Here is an 18035-nt window from a genome sequence, read left to right on the forward strand (position 1 = left end):
TATGAGTTTGTTCAGAAAACTTCGGTTTAATAAGGAAGATTAGTTCAGAAAAAATAGTAAAATTTTGTTATAATATTTATACTGAATAAACAAAGCAACATGTATTCCTTTAGAAATTCTAGTTTAACTAAAGAACAGCTCAATAACTTAGGAGTAACTTCAAAAGATTCAAATGTAACTCAATTTACACGACCTCTTTTTCCTGTATTAGCATCAAAACCATCGGAAATTGAGAAAAGTGTTGGACTTGACTATAAAATGGTTTGGAAAGAAGATTTTCGTAGTAGGTTGTTTGAAATGCACAGTAATCCAACAGATCAAAACTCGGACAGTTACAGCTTTAAGATTGCGGTAAGTTAAGCTTTACTCATATTGTATTTAAATTTCATTTTTGATTTATTTAAACATCCAGAGTGCATTAGAAAAAGAGCATAAACAGAAGCTACAACTCAAATTCGCATACAGTCAAATGCCAGCAGAGTTAAACATTCAAAATCTCAAGAAACGTACTAAAAATACAAAGCCTGTGATACCGAATAAGAAGAGAAAGATTCTTAAAATGGAAGATGTCACAAAAGAGCTGGAAATTCTTGAGAAAAAGGAAAAACTTCATGACGACGATGAAGGAAGTGAAAAGGCTGCAGAAGGAAGTGATGAGGAGGGCGAAATTGTGAGTATACATTAAGAATTTTGTTTAAATGAATAATATTAAATTTAATATTTATAGGAGGGAGATGTTGAAGATCCAGAGCTGGATGATGAAACTGACTATCATAACAACTATTTCGATAATGGAGAAAACTACTTTGCGGACGAAGATGATGCTCTAGATGATGGCCCAGTTTATTGAATAAAACAATATTTTTCCATTAAAAACTGTATTTTTGAAATTTATCTCTTTAATAATATAATTTCAGCTTTAAATACTAAATCTCTAGTTCACTAATAAATGTTAGATTCGCTGCTGCATACTTGGTGCTTCATCTGAGTGAATTGGATCGACTGACTCCATAAGTAAATTCATGGTATTCTAAAAACACGAAAGTCAAGATTATTAAGTTTAGTTCTATATTAATTTCTTACCAGTTTCTTTGCTCTTTGCCCGAGTATGTCGAACGCATAAGCACTTAATGTAAAGCCAGATGGAAGTGCGATTCCTTGAACCCTATACAAGTTACTGTCTTCTTTTGATATTTTATGTACTGACGGTATTTTGACTTTATTGATGTATTTTGTGGATGAAATCATAGGTCCTTTACTAATATCGATATGCTCACCAGCACGATACAAAGTTATGATTCCCTTATTTTTATTTGAAATATTTGGAAGCTGTTCTCGCTTGAATGGATTATCCTTGAACATTTCTAATGCAATTTCATGACTGACTTCGAGTCTCTCAATATTGTGATTTTCTGTAGCAAATTTCATCATTTCAATCGCAATTGACTTAAGATCTTGCGCCGATGGATTCCAGCTATCAACGTTTAATGCAATATCATGAACAAAGCTTCCAGATTTTAAACTAGGCCATGGAAAGCTGTGAAGATGAAGTCCAGTTTCTTCTTTTAAAATTCTCTGAAGTACACCACCTAATAAGAAGGAACAAGTTCGCCAAAATGCCTGATTCACAAAACTAGGATCTTGACTCTTAAAATGTAGTAACTGGAGAGTGCACGATTCTTCAAGAGGCCGATGAATATCCCATAATTTCTTTCCATTGATTAATGCTAAAACGGCATTCTCACAAACTGCTTCGCTAAAATCTATTGAAACAAATTTTGGAGCTATTGCAATACATTTAAACTGATTCTTGACTTACGTTGTGCGCAATTAAATGGAGTTGAAAGATTCTTATTCATAAACAATGTTTCATTGCTTGGCAATCCAAGATAACGAACTTCAATCTTTTCTATTCTGCCGACATTTTCTCTTTGTCGCTTCTGTTCATTGTTAAATAATCTATTTCTGTGCTCAATTACTTCTTGCGTCGAAAAACATCCTGAAAATATGTATTGACAAAAATGGGTTAAATTTGCACAAAATTAATTATTCTTTAATTAATACTTACTTCTGTATACTGATTTGTACAAAGACTTACTGGAAGTTCTTAATTTCCATAAGCTGCTTTGTAAATGAACTGTCATAGCTGATTTTACTTAATTATTTGTTTTTACTAATAAATGTTTGAAGAAGTAATAATTTTCTGAACAGATTTTAAAGAAAAACTAAACAGATGCGAGATTTTGAAATTTATTTGAACGTTAAAAAATTTCTTATGAAATTCTATATTTTGACAAAAGTTTTTTTAGTTTTAGAAATAAATGAATCTTATAAGTGATATTGATACCAGTGTAATATTAAAATTTTATTTAGGGAAATTATCAAGATTTTTAAATATTATAATTTATTTTAATTGGATTTTGTATTTATTTTTGCATCTTCTGCTTCAATTTCGTAAATATTGTTAGATTTCAAAAACCAAATAAAATGAATTTCAATGTTCCTAATAATCTTAGATATGAATAAAATTAAAATTTAAATTTTTGATTCTCTTTAATACTGTATCCATGACCTAGGTTAATGAAAAATTTATAAAGCACCGAATGCTTTGTTCATTTTTATAGATAATGAGCTTATTTTCTTCTATCGTATACACTATTTATTTTGAAAATAATTTATTAGTTTTTATATTCTTTTAAATTTTGGACTTGTTATGATCAGTTGCGAAATTCCCAACATCAAAAATATTCTGTGGATCAAGCTCTTTCTTTATTGATTTAAAAACATTGATTCCTACACTTGAGACAGCTTGTGGATAATATTTTAAACTTTTTTTCCCAATCCCGTGATGATGTGACAAGCAGCCGCCGTGTTTTAATATTGTAACTCGTAATATGTCTGTTAGTTCATCAAATACTAGTCTACGTAATAGAAGTAGACACATGCTCCATTGTCGTATACTTGCGATAGTCGGAATGCAAGTGCATTTAATAGTTTTCGCTTGTTCATTTCATTCATCCAAACTTTTTCGATTGCTTTTATCATTGGCCAACATTTTTACTTTAATAACATTTCGATTATGTTGAAAGGCAAATCCAAGACGGAAGTGAGTATTGTCAACAAGTCTAAGTGAGGTTGGTTTTACAGTTAGCCCGAGAAACACAAGTAAGCTAAAAGTCACACTTCAAGTAAAGTTTAAAAGTCAAGAAGTAAATGACAATAGGCAGTCTGATGTACTGACTCAAGTCATACTTTGTCCGCGCGCAAGCTAATCTTCAATGCATTATCCTATAGTATGTCATAGGAATTACTTATGATGTAACCTTGAGGTAACTTCAAGGTAACACTAAGTCAACTTCAAGCTTGTTTATAATGATCACTTCAACCTGACTTGCAAGTTAACTTGAAGTCAACATAAAGTAATATTGCAGGCATGACTCATTGCTTTCCTATTCCAGCATATTTCCATAAAATGATGAATTAAAAAACACTTGATACTTTATTAATAAACTATAAAATTACCAATTTGAGCTTTATTAGCTATAAATTCATATACAAATTACAATTATACATTTGAAAAATTAATCCTGGATCATTAAAAATAAAATAATTATATTAGGGCATGGCCGTTTAGAAATTCACACTCAGTAATTTGAAGTTAAAGGCATTTTTCTCCTTAGTTGGACTTTTTAGGATCACTTTTGATAGTTATAATTGTAGAAATTCATAAAACCAACATTTTGGCATATAATTTGCTATGATTAGTGCTTTAATTAATGCAAAAATTCAAAAAATATCTTAATTACTGAGTGTGAATTTTTGTTCCATTTTTTAAAATTTTTCAGAAAAATTAATAAAAATCGCTAAATTTATGTGTTTATTATGATTTAAATTGTGGGAGCATAAGGATTTTATGTTCCTTTTTAAGATTAGATTACTCTAAGGAAGCAAATCATGCTTTAAAGTAGTTTAATTAACATAATTAGTATTCTGTTTTTGAAAAAAATTATTTTTTTCCGTTGAAATTTTGAAAAAAAATGGAACGTTATTTGCGGCTAAGCCCATTACTTAAACATACTCCTGAAAAATAAACTGGTAATTAGACACTGTAAAACAATATCAAAAAACCTAAAGAAATGAAAAACAAAAGAGAAATATCTATAAAAATGACAAAATTATAAATTAATTTGATTACATTAGAAATTTGGAAAGTTTAAGTATTTTTAATTAATTTAACTTACCCATTTTATGAATTTCATTTTAATTGGACTTATAAAATACTTATACACTTCACTTGAAAGCTATTAAAACACTTAAAGCACTATTTTTTAATAATTTTGTATCACATTCACTAAACACATTTTTCTGTTAACAAACAACTACAAAAATTGAAAATTGCAAAAATGTCCTAAATTGTCTTTTTGTCGAGATTTACTTGAAATGCTCAATGTTACCCCAACTTTACCCCAAAGTATCGTAAGAAGTCAAACCTGAAAGTATTCTTTGTGACGCATTAGAAGTAATCATAAACGGTCATATTATGCGTCACAAATTGGTTGCTGTATTAAAGGTCATTTTCTAAAGTAGGAACTTGAGACATTACATTAAAATGGACTGTCCTCTACTGGTTTCTCGGGTAGTTTGCTTACTTCGTACATACAGTTTACTCCCATTTCAAAATTCGGAAATACCATGCTGCCGTATCTTTTACAAACAGGTTTAGGATGAACTTTAACTACAACTTTTGTAATAACACCAAGAGTTCCTTCAGAGCCCAAAGCAATAAAATCAAAATCTGGTCCGATACTAGCACGTGGAACCAAAAAATTTTTCTCTAACACTCCAATGCTGGTTACAAGCGTTATCTTCTTCACCATGTCTTCAATATTTCCATATTTTCGTTGCTTCATTCCAGCCGATCTTGTTGCAACCCATCCACCTGGTTTAAGAAATTTATGATTTTTTTTACACAATTTACTGCTTCAATTCTTACCTAACGTAGATAATTCAATAGAATCTGGATCATGTCCAAGTGTTAGTCCATGTTTCTGAAGAGTATCTTCTAAATCTTTTCCCGATATACCAGCTTCCAAACATGCCAACATACTAGTTTTATTAAACCATAAAATTCGGTTCATTTGTGTTGTATCAAGTGAAATGAAAAATCTACTATAATCATCTTTAAGATAATTTAAACTCATTGTTGTATTGGTACCTCCGCCGTAAGGAACTATTGTAGAAAATTGAATCAAATTACACTGTGAACAAAGCATAATACAACTTACCTACGACTGCACAGTATTTATTAGCCAATTCGACAACAATTAAAACATCTTCATGAGACTTTGGAAATACGACAATATCAGGAATACTGTTGAATCTACCATGTCTCAAAATATAAAAATCTTTAAGAGCCTGTCCTCTACATCGAAGGAATCGATCATCAAAATTTAAAGAATATTCAATTTTAGATACTTTCAGCTCCTCACAAAACTCTTTATTTTCAACTTTAGGATGATAATCCGTCTCTTTATGTTTTGGATTCTGAACTGGTTTATAATTTGAGATGTCTACATTTAAAAGCTCTAAGAGCGAAGTGCTTGCATTTTTCAGAGGCTTGTTGCACATTTCATATCTATTAGTAAAATTTTTAAAAACCATTGTCATGAAAGTACATCTCATATACCCGTAAAAAATTGATAGCTACCTTTCCCCTTTAAAAACTAAATAATCTTTATCAAATGTAAAATAGCAATCACGAAAGCCCCATCCATTTTCATTTAAAACTTGCTGCCGGTGCTTTGGAAAAACGTTTTTCACATTTATAGGAAATTCTTGACTTTTCCTATTTTTACTTTTTTGATCGTCCGTTAAGCTTTTCATTGCTAATGATTGTAAATTAACTCAATTTTTTAAGAAATTATTAATATGAACTTGTCTTGACGTCTATCTTTTTTAAACTACAATTGCGAGCTGAAGCAAAAATGACATATATGTAGATTTGAATTTGAAAATCTTAAATGATTTCTAGTTTAGAATCATGTGAAAATAACTTCAATATTTAGGTATTTTCAAATTATGTAAGTGGAAAAAACGCAAATTCACGTGATTTACTCTTAAGGTTTATAAGCAAAGGTTTGTTTCATTAATATTTATTGCCATCTTCATTCATTCTTTTTGATACGAAATTCATGTGGCTAAAAGAGCTACCAAAAATCAATAATAATTAGTTAAGAAATATTAAGTTTAGGAATTACTAACACTTCAGTTTTAATAATTGTGGTGACTGTAGTTTAATTTGCTTACGGATTTATAATTAAATGCGATGTTTATATATCCGAGATAGACTGATTATTTTTTATAAAAAGGGGTTTTCATCTATGTAATAAATATTAATCAAACCCCAAATATAACATTAATAGTTGGTGAGAAATTGACGTTCATATTTCACGAAAAAGTTGCTGGGGGGTGTTTTCAGGGAAAAAATGTCAATGTCAGGAAAAGGTGTAAGAATTTGAAGAAACCCCACATTAAACTCTAAAACAGCAATGAACAATCTGTTTGACGCGACACTCTAGAGTACTGCCAAAAAATTTGGAAATGCCATGAAGCGTATGCGGTATGCGATTACCACCAAGGTGTACCGCGAAAAATATAAGGTTGTTAATATATTGTATTCAGCATTGTAAAATTTCAACACATCGATCATATTTATCACTTAACTCGTTGGATGATGCAATCAATAATTTCAAAACAAAATCTAAATCATAGCAACCCGATCGATAAAATTGTTTTGACAACAACTATTTTTTCAGTAATATTATTGTTTCATTTACTAGCCATGTCATCAGTAGCTGCAGAATTTAAGAAAACAATTACTGTCAAGATTCAAATAGCAGATGATACAGAAAATGTCATAGCACTAAATTTTCCAGATAGTTTTAATGTTGAAAATTTAAAAGAAGACATTTCAAAAAAGTTTTTGATCAAGCCTGAAAATCTCTCAGTATTTCAAAACGATGAAGAAATTCGGAATGAATATTTCTTGGCGGAACTAAAATTAAATGATTTTGGAATCATTGAAATCTTATTAAAATTAAACGATGCTGCTATTGAAGAAGGTGTAAAATTAGATACAAGTGTATATTACAGTAGCTTTACATTGCCAGACATTATTACTGTTCATGTTCCAACCGAGGACGAAAATGGATTAAAAATCACAAAGGATTTAGTCGTTGAAATTGAGAACAAAACTATAAAGAAACCATTCTTGGGAGGATTTGTACACAAAAAAACAAGTAAGGATCAACATGTTTTATAATTTTTTTTTTTTGACAAGCTGTTTAATATTGTTCTCAGAAATTGAATATCATCATGCATTCACACAAACGGGACCTACGATGGATCAAATACAAAAAGTCAAAGAGGAAAAATGCTCTCGAGATACTCAAACTATAGAGTTGAGACAAATTTCTATGGTAAGTTGTTAAATTCAGGATCGTTCACTTATAGATTTTTGGAGATTGTATAGATTAAAGTGAAGGCAAAATGGACATGTCATTATGAAGACAAAATATAGAAAATAAATTTCGGATTCCATATACATACATAGAACTTAATTTCCTGTATAATTACACCATTGGTATAGAGCAGTGGTACATCTGGTATGACAAAGTGTCAAATTATAACACTATACCGAACCACAGGTTTACTATTTGGCCCTTACATATAATGAAAAATATGTTCTTCCAAATTTCAGGATACCAGCAAAGACGAATCCACTCAATACTTCGGAGATGCTAACGAAGCACTTTTTGTACCGACAAACACTGATACTGAATTAATACCTAACAAAGATTTTGAAACATTTGAAGAATTACAGATACGCATAAACACCATAGAAAAAGTTAGACTAATTCAAAGAAACTTTCGTTTGTGTCGTTTGAAAAAATGTATTAGGGAGTGTGCATCTGAGTTTCGTAGAATTTCGGCCATAAAAAAGAAACAGGAGGAAAAAATCAAACAGGATTACATAAATGCAAATCGAAAATCAGATAATTTTCCACGTACTAAAAAAGATTTTGACGTTCTGTTTGCTCAAATCGCAACATGGAAGGAAACAGAAACGAAAAGAATTTCTAAAGAATTTACGGGGCCAACAAGAGTTATTGAGATACAGGCATTATTAGAGAAAGAGATCCAATTGCTGAATGGTATTGAAAAAAGAAGGCTTGAGATACAGGGAGAAATTCAAGCAGCAAGACAAGATCGAATTTTGAAGCAGTGTGGTGAGCCTATTAAATGGATTGGATATCGAAGTAAGTAAAATTTTACTTTTTTAATAGTTTTGAAAAGGAGCGCTTATTATACACTTGGTTCGGCTGGCTTGCTGGTTGAATCTAGTTTGACGTTTTATTTTAAATTAATAAATATTCAAATTAATTGTAATTCTATAATAGATACGCTAATTGAAATGGACACAATAAGAACACAGCGAGCAAGAACATTGACAGAATTATTTACATTACTTCGACAACCAATGAAGAATCTCGATGATCGCTTACGGTTATTAAATGACATAAGTGAAGCACTTTGTAATGAAAATACGAGTCGAATAATTGAATTAGAAAATTTATTCGAACGTGAACGGGAACTATTGAGATGTAAAGTCAGTGATGATACTTTAAAGATTTTGAGAGAACGTCAGCTTGTCGTTTTTCTGGATGTCATTAAGGATGATGAGCATAATAAATCAAAGAAATCAATTACTCATATTTGCGAGAAATGTAAAGCAGTATTGCCATTAAGAAATTTTGCTATGCATTCAAAGCAAAAATATTATGATCTGTGTCAAAAATGCGCAAGTTTGAAGTCCTCAAAAACTGATTTAAGTGTTTATAGAGCCATTCTTAGAGGTATTCAACGAGATGAACGTAAACGCGGTGCATTCGCATCGTTTGCATTCATCATTCAAGAGACAGATGTGAGACACATAATTGAGAATATTTGGCATGGAATATCTTTATTAAGTCAATGTAATGTAACTTCCGATTTACGACTCTGTCGATGGAATATTAATGAAGAATGGTCTCCATGGAATTGTATTTGTCTCACCGATACTGAAGCTCGAATACACGTTAAGTGTTGTAATCTTGAGTCCATTTATGGCGAGAAAATCATGGCAGAGTGTCGTTCTCGACATTCTCTAGCCAAGTCAACGTATAAGCATTTGAAGAAAATAGATAGCACATTTGTTGAGTCAGGTAATTGGCATGAGTGTGGAATGAAAGATAAAATTGTATAAATATTTGATTAATAATTGCATTTGAATTTTAAATTTATCGCTGATGCTGAAAGCTTCTTTCAACCTAAAGATGAATAATTGCACTGAAATCAATTAACATATTTCTGATTTATTTACTTCCCATAATTGTTCTGTTAAAGCAATAATACGAACAAGTAAGGATCGTGCACTAAATGTTTGTTTCTTGGCAACCATTGTAATTGAATATATCAATAAAGTTTCCTATTATTAAATTACTTTCTGCACTTAATCAATTTAAGAATAAATGCAACTTGGGGCTATAATTTATCGTTCTATTGTAAGTTATTAAATGAATTCTTTATTATTATTTCTTCTTCATGACTCATATGAATAGAAGACTAAACGTGCAATTTTAAAGTTAATGTTATTGATACCAATTAATGATACTTGATACTTGTGATTAATAAATTATCCTAAAAGTTAAACTATCTATTTAATTTAATAAGTATATGAAAAATATTGTTTTATTACAGATTGATAATTCTCAAAGCAAAATTTTGGTTTTTCTGTTGAAAATTTGCAAAAATGATAAAAACATAAGAACTAGTATTGATAGTAAGAGTAAAGGATGAGTCCTTTTATCATCCGAAAATTGTACACTATTTTTGAGTATGATCAATTTGCTAAAATCAAAATCTTCATACATATAATGAGTTTTCCTGTGGTTTATTTTGTGTTTATTCGTTTTAGCTTTCTATCTAAGTTGTAGTCAAATACTGAGTCCACACATTTTTTAATTCATTTTGTGGCAAGTTTAAAAAGAAGTTTTGTATTCTTCGAATTTTTCTTATTTTTTTACTGTCTAGTAAAGGAAAGGGAAAAACCTGTCGATAAATTCAAAATTCAAAGGTTATACCACGTTTCATATAAACATATATATAGGTGTGTTCATCCCATTCTTTTTATTTTGAAGCTACTTATTACTCATATTTGGTTTTAACAATCAAACCGAACACAATAACTCTAAAATCGAGGTATAGTAGGTGTCGTTCTCTTATTAAATTTATTTTTAGTGGGGAGTTGATGCTTAAGATTTTGCAAAAGCTTAAATAAAATAAAATTTTTTTTAAATAAGGGAGCGGAGGAAGTGAAAGTGAAAATTATTTAGCGGCCCTTTGAGTTTTTGAACTTTTTCATTCAATTCGAGTTGCTTCAAGAAAAAACTGATAAGATTTTAAAGATGGTTGGAGCAGCCATTGACAATGACTTGTAAAAATTTTAATTCTATATTCAAATCCATTTGCATAGAAATAAAATTTTTAAGCTTTAAATATGTAATAAATATTTGTTTCTTATATTGAAATTTACGTAAGATTTCAGAAATTTCAATGGTTTTACAAATTGCCTGCTTTAAAATTACACTCATCTCCGTTTCATCGTTTATGATTATATTCATTAAAGAGCAAAAACATTTTATAGTAGAAAAATTAATTTAGAATGCTATAATTATGCGCAAATTTTAAGAACTAACAGACGTATCTTTACCCAAAAATAACAATTTGCATTATTTACTGTGTAAAGTGTTGAGCATTTTTCACCATGTTTAAAAATCATCTCAATTTGTAGACTACATTAAGATAATCAGTTAGTTCACTTAGCATAAGTAAGTAAATTGTGGCAACCGTTAATGACAATGTGGATACAACAAACAATAATAATATAAACGAATGAATAATTCGTGAAGAAGACAAAAAAAGAATTTTTATTTCTTTAGCACAAAATTAATAAAATATACATTCGCATTATTGTAAGTAGAACGTGTTTTGTATGCCCACACGAGTATATAAAGAAAACAAAAAGAGGTAAAAAATAATCTGATGCTAAAAAATTCATTCAGACGCCAAAACATTTTTTTTTGAATGAAAAATATGAGAATGAAAAATTTGTGTCATTTTTGCCATGTTTTGCTTGTTTTCAGGATGAAATACAATCAAAAACATGCAATTAGTGACTGTAAAATTAATTTTATTGACTTCTTTATTTTGCACAAATGGATTTAATGATAAATTGATATTTTTCATGCAATCATGCAATCGGCTTATACTCTTTAAATAAGTTATGGGTAACCATTGAGCCGCGGCACAATAGTGTGCGGCTAGATTTTTTAGAAATGTTAATAACCGTATTACGTGTGCGGTTTCGGTCGTTGCTGACCACCTTTTTTTTTTTGATGCAGCACAGAGGTTGCTCAACACTGCTTTAGATACTCACGTAGTTTCACTTATTCGAGACATGATCACAATGCGTATAAATGAAAAATTAATACCAACAATTCCTAACATGTGATTTTCATTCATGATATCGGATTAAACATGCTTTTACAGCTGTTAACACATTTACTTTACTCTTTTATTCTTTCATGAGGAACTCTGATCAGATGTTTTATGATTATACTGTCATAAATTTACGAACTTTTTCATTTTCTAGGAGTCAAAAGGGAATGACTGACTTACAATTTTTAAATTCTAATTTTATTATATTTTCTTACTGAAGTCATGTTCCTATGCGGAGCTGAGATTACAATTAAAGGCTTTCCATTGCAACATAGTCATGTTGTAGGCTCTGTGATTTAGTTTGTACGAATTTTATGTCCGCACGTTCACCACTTGATTCCGGGTAAGAAATTATTATATTAATGCAGTATAAAAATGCGTTTTGGTCTTTTTAATTTTGTAAACATTGTCACCAGTTGGTCACCAGAAAAAAATCCCACAAAGCTTTACGAAAGTTTGAATGAAATTTTTATTCTCAACGATGCTTCACACAATCATTTATGTTATTAGTAATACTCTTAATAGACATGAATTTCGAAGATAATAATAATAATAAATCTACAAGGAGAAGAAATCAAGAAGTTAATGAGAATGGCGTTAAGTATTGATTAATTTTACAATAATTATCGTTAGTATAGTGACATATTAATGACATTTAATTAAGCTCTATTCGCTAATATGATAGAATTTTGGCATATTAATTAACTTTTATTTCCATATTAGGAATTAAATCGTTAGTTGTGAAGTGGGTAAACCATCCATTCTTTCTTGATTCAGCATCTGTGATACAAAATTACATACAATGTGACAGGCTTATCTTTACTTAGTAGAATTTATGCATACACTTAAAGTAGCAATATATGTACTCATTTACAAATTTTAATCATACTACCCGAGCGGCATAATGCTACAAACAGCATTTTTTGTCGTAAAAAGGCATCAAAAATGCCCGTTAGAACAACGCGTTTTAATTTTAATACGGCAACGTAATGATGTTCAAGCGTAGAATCTGTAATGTTCGGGATCATATTAATTTTCTAGTCAAATATTTACTATTTAAGAAAATACAGCAAATAAAAATTAGCAAACATTATTCATGAATACTTATTATTAGAACTAAGAGATGGAATTACGGAAGAAATTCAAATTACATATGCAGCATTTTTATTTTTTGCATGAATTGAATGCTCTAGTGATTGTTGGTAATTTAGTCTCGCAAGTTGCACATAACAATCCACAGAATTTAATAAATTAATCTTCCATAATGTTTATCTCAGAAACGTCGAAAAAGTGAACGGAATTAAGCACCTTGTGTAGATGTAATAAAAAAATCAGCAGTTTCTACACTTCGCAATAAAACCGTTTCAGAATTTTTTATTTACATTTATAGCTTGAAAATTTAAAATATGATTTATACATTGTGCTTACATTTTTTTTCTCGCTTTACTTTAGCCCGCGTTTGCCACTTACTATCAAATACATGAATTATCCATAAATAATCTATGAGAAATTCATAAGTGTAGATAAATAACAGAAGCAAAAACTGCATAACTGCATGTCTACATGTAAACATAAATAGTAAATTATATCGATTTAATTTGGTATAAACATCAGTCGATGCTTCGCTATTGGTTAAACAAGGTAAATTATATCTACATCATAATGCATCAAAATAAGAGCTTGAATATTCAAAAGTTATTCAATGACATTCGTCCACAATTTAAAAATTCACAAATTCCTTAAGCGAATGATTTAAAAAATTAAAAAAATACTCATTCCTACCGAGTGCCTCAGCGCATTATTGTCCCCGCGATGAGTAATTAGTAAATTTTCAAAAATAATATTTGTATCGGTTATTCGACTAATGCGTCAATAATTCAATAAACTGATCTAACAAAACTTATTTGAGTTATCTTTGGGTTTGATTAACGAGTTTTCAAAGTCAGCAAACTGACTGGACAAAGTGTTTTATAAAGCTGCATTTATTCAAAAATTAACTATTTTTGCAAGCTGAATTGCTTGTTTCCTTCCTTATTTTTAAAAAATAATTTCACAATTATTATTATTATTTTCACAATAATATTCAAATATTGTTGACCTTTGCCAAAGATGTGCCTACCCAAAATTATCAACGATTCCGCATCAAAATATTTTAGTGATGCTTCATAAATACTCAAAAATGTTATCTTATAAATTCCATATAAATTGATCAAACTATTCATTCAATTTTACAGCACAGATTCTCAAACTTTCCAATCAATTTATTAATGAAAGTTCTTCTTCTTCTTATTTGAAGGCATTAAACGGATATACCATTTTTATATAGAAGGAAGCATTAAAGTCGTTTATGTCATTTCTAATTGGAATCAATTGCGAATGTGCTTGGTGAAAGAAAAGAAAGAATGAAAGGAAATTTTTTCTCAATTTATATGCTTTAGAATTTGCTCGATTACGGTATGTGTAATTCATTGAAAAGTGTTTATATAAATTATGGATATTATGGAAGTATTCAAGTCTTTTGTATCGGAAGAGAGGCTTAAAGCAGTCTAGAAAGAGAAATGATCTTAACTATGCATGTTTGCTGATTTTTAATGAAAGTAAAAATGAAAAGAATGTATTCACATATTTAGCACTAATTCCTAAGCTGATTTATATTTAGCTCTCAAATAAAGAGTGAGTAAAGGAAAAAGTTGCAAAAAAGACGCAAAAACTGAAATCGGGGCAGTAGGTACAAAAACTATTTCTTTCACAGATGAATTCTAATTTTACATGATGATTATGTTAAATAAAGAGCTTTAACCATAAAGTCTATTTTATAGCTTCGAAATGATTTATTAGACAAAACGTTTATTGTACATCTATAGAAGCTTAGATATGATGAATGAATTGTGAACTTGTTGAAATTTTCTTACATTAATATTAATTGTGTCAAAGAGAATCTCGAGACCAACCAATTTAGTCATATACAAAACTAGAATATGACTAATGTTTTTGAGAGGAAGATCCTATGAATGGGAATAAAGGGGTTCCTTTAAAAATAAAGGAACAATGCTGCGATTTATTAGTTATATAGAAAGGCGGACAATGCAAAACGAATTAAAGAGAACAGCATTCGATGGACTGAACATGTTTTAAGAAGGCTTTAAGAAGCACCTTTAGATTAGGTCTTCAAGTCTGACTTTGTAGATGGCAGAAGATCATGAGGACGAGGAAAAAATTCATGAAAAGAAGCTATTGAGAGAAAAAATATTGCATTTGCTATTGAAAATCGACTAGCGGTAGCCAGCGATAGAGACATCTGAGGAAGACCATGGATTACATGTGATCTGTACGAACAGCGAAGTAAGTAAGTAAATAATATAAATTGTGAGTGGAAAATGTGGTTCTGTTAATTAAATGGAATGAAAAAACAATTTCAGGCAATTCATTCTCAAAGTGAGGATATGAACATTTCTTTTTCATTGTAAATTAGCTAAAAGGCACAATTGAATTTGTAGAGTTTCATACATCAGAGTGTGAAGATTAATAATTAGTAATACGCGACACTTGTTACAGTTATGAAAAGAGGCATCTTACCTTGATATTGGCGGTAATGACTTTCAGTTTTTATACAGTTGCTTTAGAAGATGTAACATCTCTGTTCTTTTCGCAAATTACTCGCAATTTTCATTCACCTTATTGTAAGTTGATATTATTTTCTATCATTTCATCACATCACATTCTTCCGCGTATCATTATATCAACACAGGCGATAAATTTCAGACATTACTTTTCTTTCATTCATTCAAACTGTCAATTAAACTCTTTTACTTTTCTTTCTCCGCTCGTCTTCTTCTTGTATATATTTGCTTTGTAGCGGATATTCACTCATTCTTGCGTCATTATGAGCATTGACATTCTTCATCTAACACTTCATGATCATCTGAGGATTCACTTCTTTTTAGAATTTTTTTGAAACTTCTTTTGCACATAAAGCACTGTATTCGGTCGTACGGCTGGCAATAAAATTTTTAATTAAATCTACACACTAATTGCGAAAATGTTGTCATTGAAAGTAAAAATATTGATTTTGAGTTAATAAGCAAAAATATAGATGTATAGTCAAATAAAATAAAATCATAAATTTACATGAACTCTGAAGCTATTAATCAGAAAAATTGATAAATTAAACATATTAAATGATCATGTATATAAACACGTTATTGCCGTCATGCTTTACACACCAAAAAGAAGAAAGGTATTTAAACATTTAAATAAGATTATTTTAAACAATTTTCATCATCCATTGCTTTCCTAATGATTAAAATCGAACTTTTCTAAACAATATATTTATTGAATTTGATATATTCAACTCAAACATTTTAAGAACTTATGTCCTTTTTGCACACTAATAATCTCCGTAATTCATTCATAATTAAGTTAAGTTAGTATTATTTGAATTAACTTCTTTCATGAAAGATACTCACACAATATAATAAAGGAACTCAATAACGACAAATGAATTGAAAGGAGAAGTAAATTATTCTTCTTAAAATTGTACCGTGAAATGTTTTCATGCTACAAACTTTCCATCTAAAATCCACGAAAATGCCTTTATTGAAATATCTATTTAAGCATATACATATTCCTATGATACCAAATTAATTAGTTTATAGCTAAATAGCTCATAATATTTTTACAATTATTTGAACGGATATTATAAGTATTCTTATTTAGATGAATCTTTATGTTTTAGTTTTCAATAAGTTTTTATTTTTCACACAATTTATATTGCTGCTTGTGTTTCCATTTTTTGATAACAATAGTGATAAATTCAAAATATTTCACGCTTTTTTTAGGTAAGTTTTCTTTTCATTGTCTTTTTCATAATGAATTGCATTTCTTCATTAAGTTTCCATATTCCTTTATTGTTAACTTCTGTAGTCAGATCTGATAAAACTTAATATTATATCGATTTTATTATGAATTTATACAGTATGTAAAAGTTTGAAACAAAGAAGAGATTAGAATATGAATAACACTAGTAATGAAACTTCAGAGAATTGAATGAGGAAGACGCCTTATTAAATTTCTAGTTCAGTCAACCAAAATTAGGCATCATCATTTAACAACTAAAATTCTATTTTAAAATTATGTAAACTCAAACCTATTGTTGCATATATTACACTAGTTAATTGATATTACATACATGCAACTATAGATGATTTTATGATTCCCTTAATTAAAAGTAATCATAATTAAAAATTTTAAGTCTTTATGTGAAAGAAAGACTATAAATGCACCATACTATAGATTAATATCTTAATCAGCAATTTAATTCATTTTTTGATTAGCATGGAAAATTAAGTCATTAGTGCGTATCAGATAAAGAAATGCATCGCACATTAATGTGACGTATCAATTAAACTTATAGCGGTTTTTCTCTAATTAACCTTTCTTATATTTTTTGTTTATCCTATGTGAGAGTAAAAAATGACAAGAAGAATACAATCTTGCCACATTGCATTTACACATAAATAAATAAGTATACGACGAGGTGTAGATACTAAAGAATAGATAAGAAGTAATATAGTTGGAATTACAATTAACTTAATGTCATAAAATGTAACTAAAATACCATAAAATGAGACTTTTAATTTAAAAGTAACAGATTTATTACGATCATGTCGATTTCATGACAACGTCTCCATTTGTTATGAAAGTGAGTAGTTGTTACTCGAGGGTATTCAATTTGTCAAAAAAATGTTCAAAAAAATTACTTGTGAGTTTAAGAACTAGCTATAAATAAATGTAAAATTTGTTTTATTTTTGTCTGATGATCATCTAAAGTATATTTATAGTTGATCTCAAACCAATTTTTTTGTAATTGTGGTCAATGTAGTTTAATTAAAACGACTCCCTCACATATTTATGAGTAGATAAGATGTTTATTTATTCGAGTTAAAAAATAGACTGAACATTTTATATGGAAAGGGATTGCAACTATGTACAATAAATATTATTCGAATCTCAAATGAGCGTTATAACAAATTGCATTTTTTACAAATACAAATCATTAATAATTTAAGGCTAAAAATATATCTTATGCTTTTTAACTTCAGCTAGATCATGATCACTAGCTTGTATAAAATTTCTTAATTTTTATCTATCTGTAATAATGTAATAAAAAAGAGAATAGTCATCATTTCATTTCATATAATTTTTGTTACCCGAAATCAAAATACTCAATTATATAGTTACTGTACATATAGTAATGCCCAGAGGTGAGGCGATGATTGCTCACTAAAGTCCACATAAACAAAGTCTCGGCAATTTTATTCATCACATATTTATTGAAAAAGAAACACGAAAGGATAAATTAAAATACATATTCATCAAAATAATAAAAATGTAAATAAAAGATCCACAACACTTGTATTTCTTAATTCTGCGAATTA

The 18035-nt window shown here is 29.2% G+C and overlaps 4 protein-coding genes across 4 annotated transcripts; 2 read left to right on the top strand and 2 right to left on the bottom strand.

The window, feature by feature from the left end:
- The first annotated feature begins 21 nt into the window (after positions 1 to 21).
- Positions 22 to 876, top strand: Polr3G (RNA polymerase III subunit G). The gene is made up of 3 exons (XM_070647414.1): positions 22 to 351; positions 413 to 670; positions 728 to 876. The coding sequence occupies exons 1-3, from the start codon at positions 100 to 102 to the stop codon at positions 848 to 850; spliced, it is 633 nt and encodes a 210-aa protein (XP_070503515.1). The 5' UTR covers positions 22 to 99; the 3' UTR covers positions 851 to 876.
- mRpL39 (mitochondrial ribosomal protein L39) lies at positions 862 to 2219 on the bottom strand. Its single transcript, XM_070647413.1, has 4 exons — positions 2069 to 2219; positions 1820 to 1999; positions 1084 to 1763; positions 862 to 1030 (listed from the first exon to the last, which is right to left on the bottom strand). The coding sequence occupies exons 1-4, from the start codon at positions 2142 to 2144 to the stop codon at positions 953 to 955; spliced, it is 1014 nt and encodes a 337-aa protein (XP_070503514.1). The 5' UTR covers positions 2145 to 2219; the 3' UTR covers positions 862 to 952.
- A 2385-nt stretch (positions 2220 to 4604) lies between these two features.
- On the bottom strand, positions 4605 to 5883 carry LOC139095779 (alkylglycerone-phosphate synthase-like). The gene is made up of 4 exons (XM_070647247.1): positions 5708 to 5883; positions 5286 to 5635; positions 4994 to 5230; positions 4605 to 4939 (listed from the first exon to the last, which is right to left on the bottom strand). The coding sequence occupies exons 1-4, from the start codon at positions 5881 to 5883 to the stop codon at positions 4605 to 4607; spliced, it is 1098 nt and encodes a 365-aa protein (XP_070503348.1).
- Positions 5884 to 7405: 1522 nt separating this feature from the next.
- Positions 7406 to 9304, top strand: LOC139095873 (IQ motif and ubiquitin-like domain-containing protein). Its single transcript, XM_070647412.1, has 3 exons — positions 7406 to 7478; positions 7760 to 8318; positions 8460 to 9304. Exons 1-3 carry the CDS (start codon positions 7476 to 7478, stop codon positions 9302 to 9304), a joined length of 1407 nt encoding a protein of 468 aa, XP_070503513.1. The 5' UTR covers positions 7406 to 7475.
- The last annotated feature ends 8731 nt before the right edge of the window (positions 9305 to 18035 follow it).

The sequence above is a fragment of the Chironomus tepperi genome, unplaced genomic scaffold (genome assembly GCF_022539635.2).
Source record: "Chironomus tepperi strain 1889 unplaced genomic scaffold, CSIRO-AGI_Ctep_v1 contig_376, whole genome shotgun sequence".
NCBI classification, from domain to species: Eukaryota; Metazoa; Arthropoda; class Insecta; order Diptera; family Chironomidae; genus Chironomus; species Chironomus tepperi.

Bases quoted from the DNA above. Each gene is read 5' to 3' on its own strand.
- LOC139095873 (XM_070647412.1), top strand. The intron at 8,319-8,459 runs GTAAGTAAAATT...ATTCTATAATAG, and splicing joins TAAATGGATTGGATATCGAA to ATACGCTAATTGAAATGGAC.
- Polr3G (XM_070647414.1), top strand. From the start codon at position 100: ATGTATTCCTTTAGAAATTCTAGTTTAACTAAAGAACAGCTCAATAAC. The intron at 352-412 runs GTAAGTTAAGCT...TTAAACATCCAG, and splicing joins GTTACAGCTTTAAGATTGCG to AGTGCATTAGAAAAAGAGCA. The intron at 671-727 runs GTGAGTATACAT...TAATATTTATAG, and splicing joins GTGATGAGGAGGGCGAAATT to GAGGGAGATGTTGAAGATCC.
- LOC139095779 (XM_070647247.1), bottom strand. From the start codon at position 5,883: ATGAAAAGCTTAACGGACGATCAAAAAAGTAAAAATAGGAAAAGTCAA. The intron at 5,231-5,285 runs GTAAGTTGTATT...TTTCTACAATAG, and splicing joins TAAATACTGTGCAGTCGTAG to TTCCTTACGGCGGAGGTACC. The intron at 4,940-4,993 runs GTAAGAATTGAA...TTCTTAAACCAG, and splicing joins TATTGAATTATCTACGTTAG to GTGGATGGGTTGCAACAAGA.
- mRpL39 (XM_070647413.1), bottom strand. From the start codon at position 2,144: ATGACAGTTCATTTACAAAGCAGCTTATGGAAATTAAGAACTTCCAGT. The intron at 1,764-1,819 runs GTAAGTCAAGAA...TTGTTTCAATAG, and splicing joins TCCATTTAATTGCGCACAAC to ATTTTAGCGAAGCAGTTTGT. The intron at 1,031-1,083 runs GTAAGAAATTAA...TCGTGTTTTTAG, and splicing joins GGCAAAGAGCAAAGAAACTG to AATACCATGAATTTACTTAT.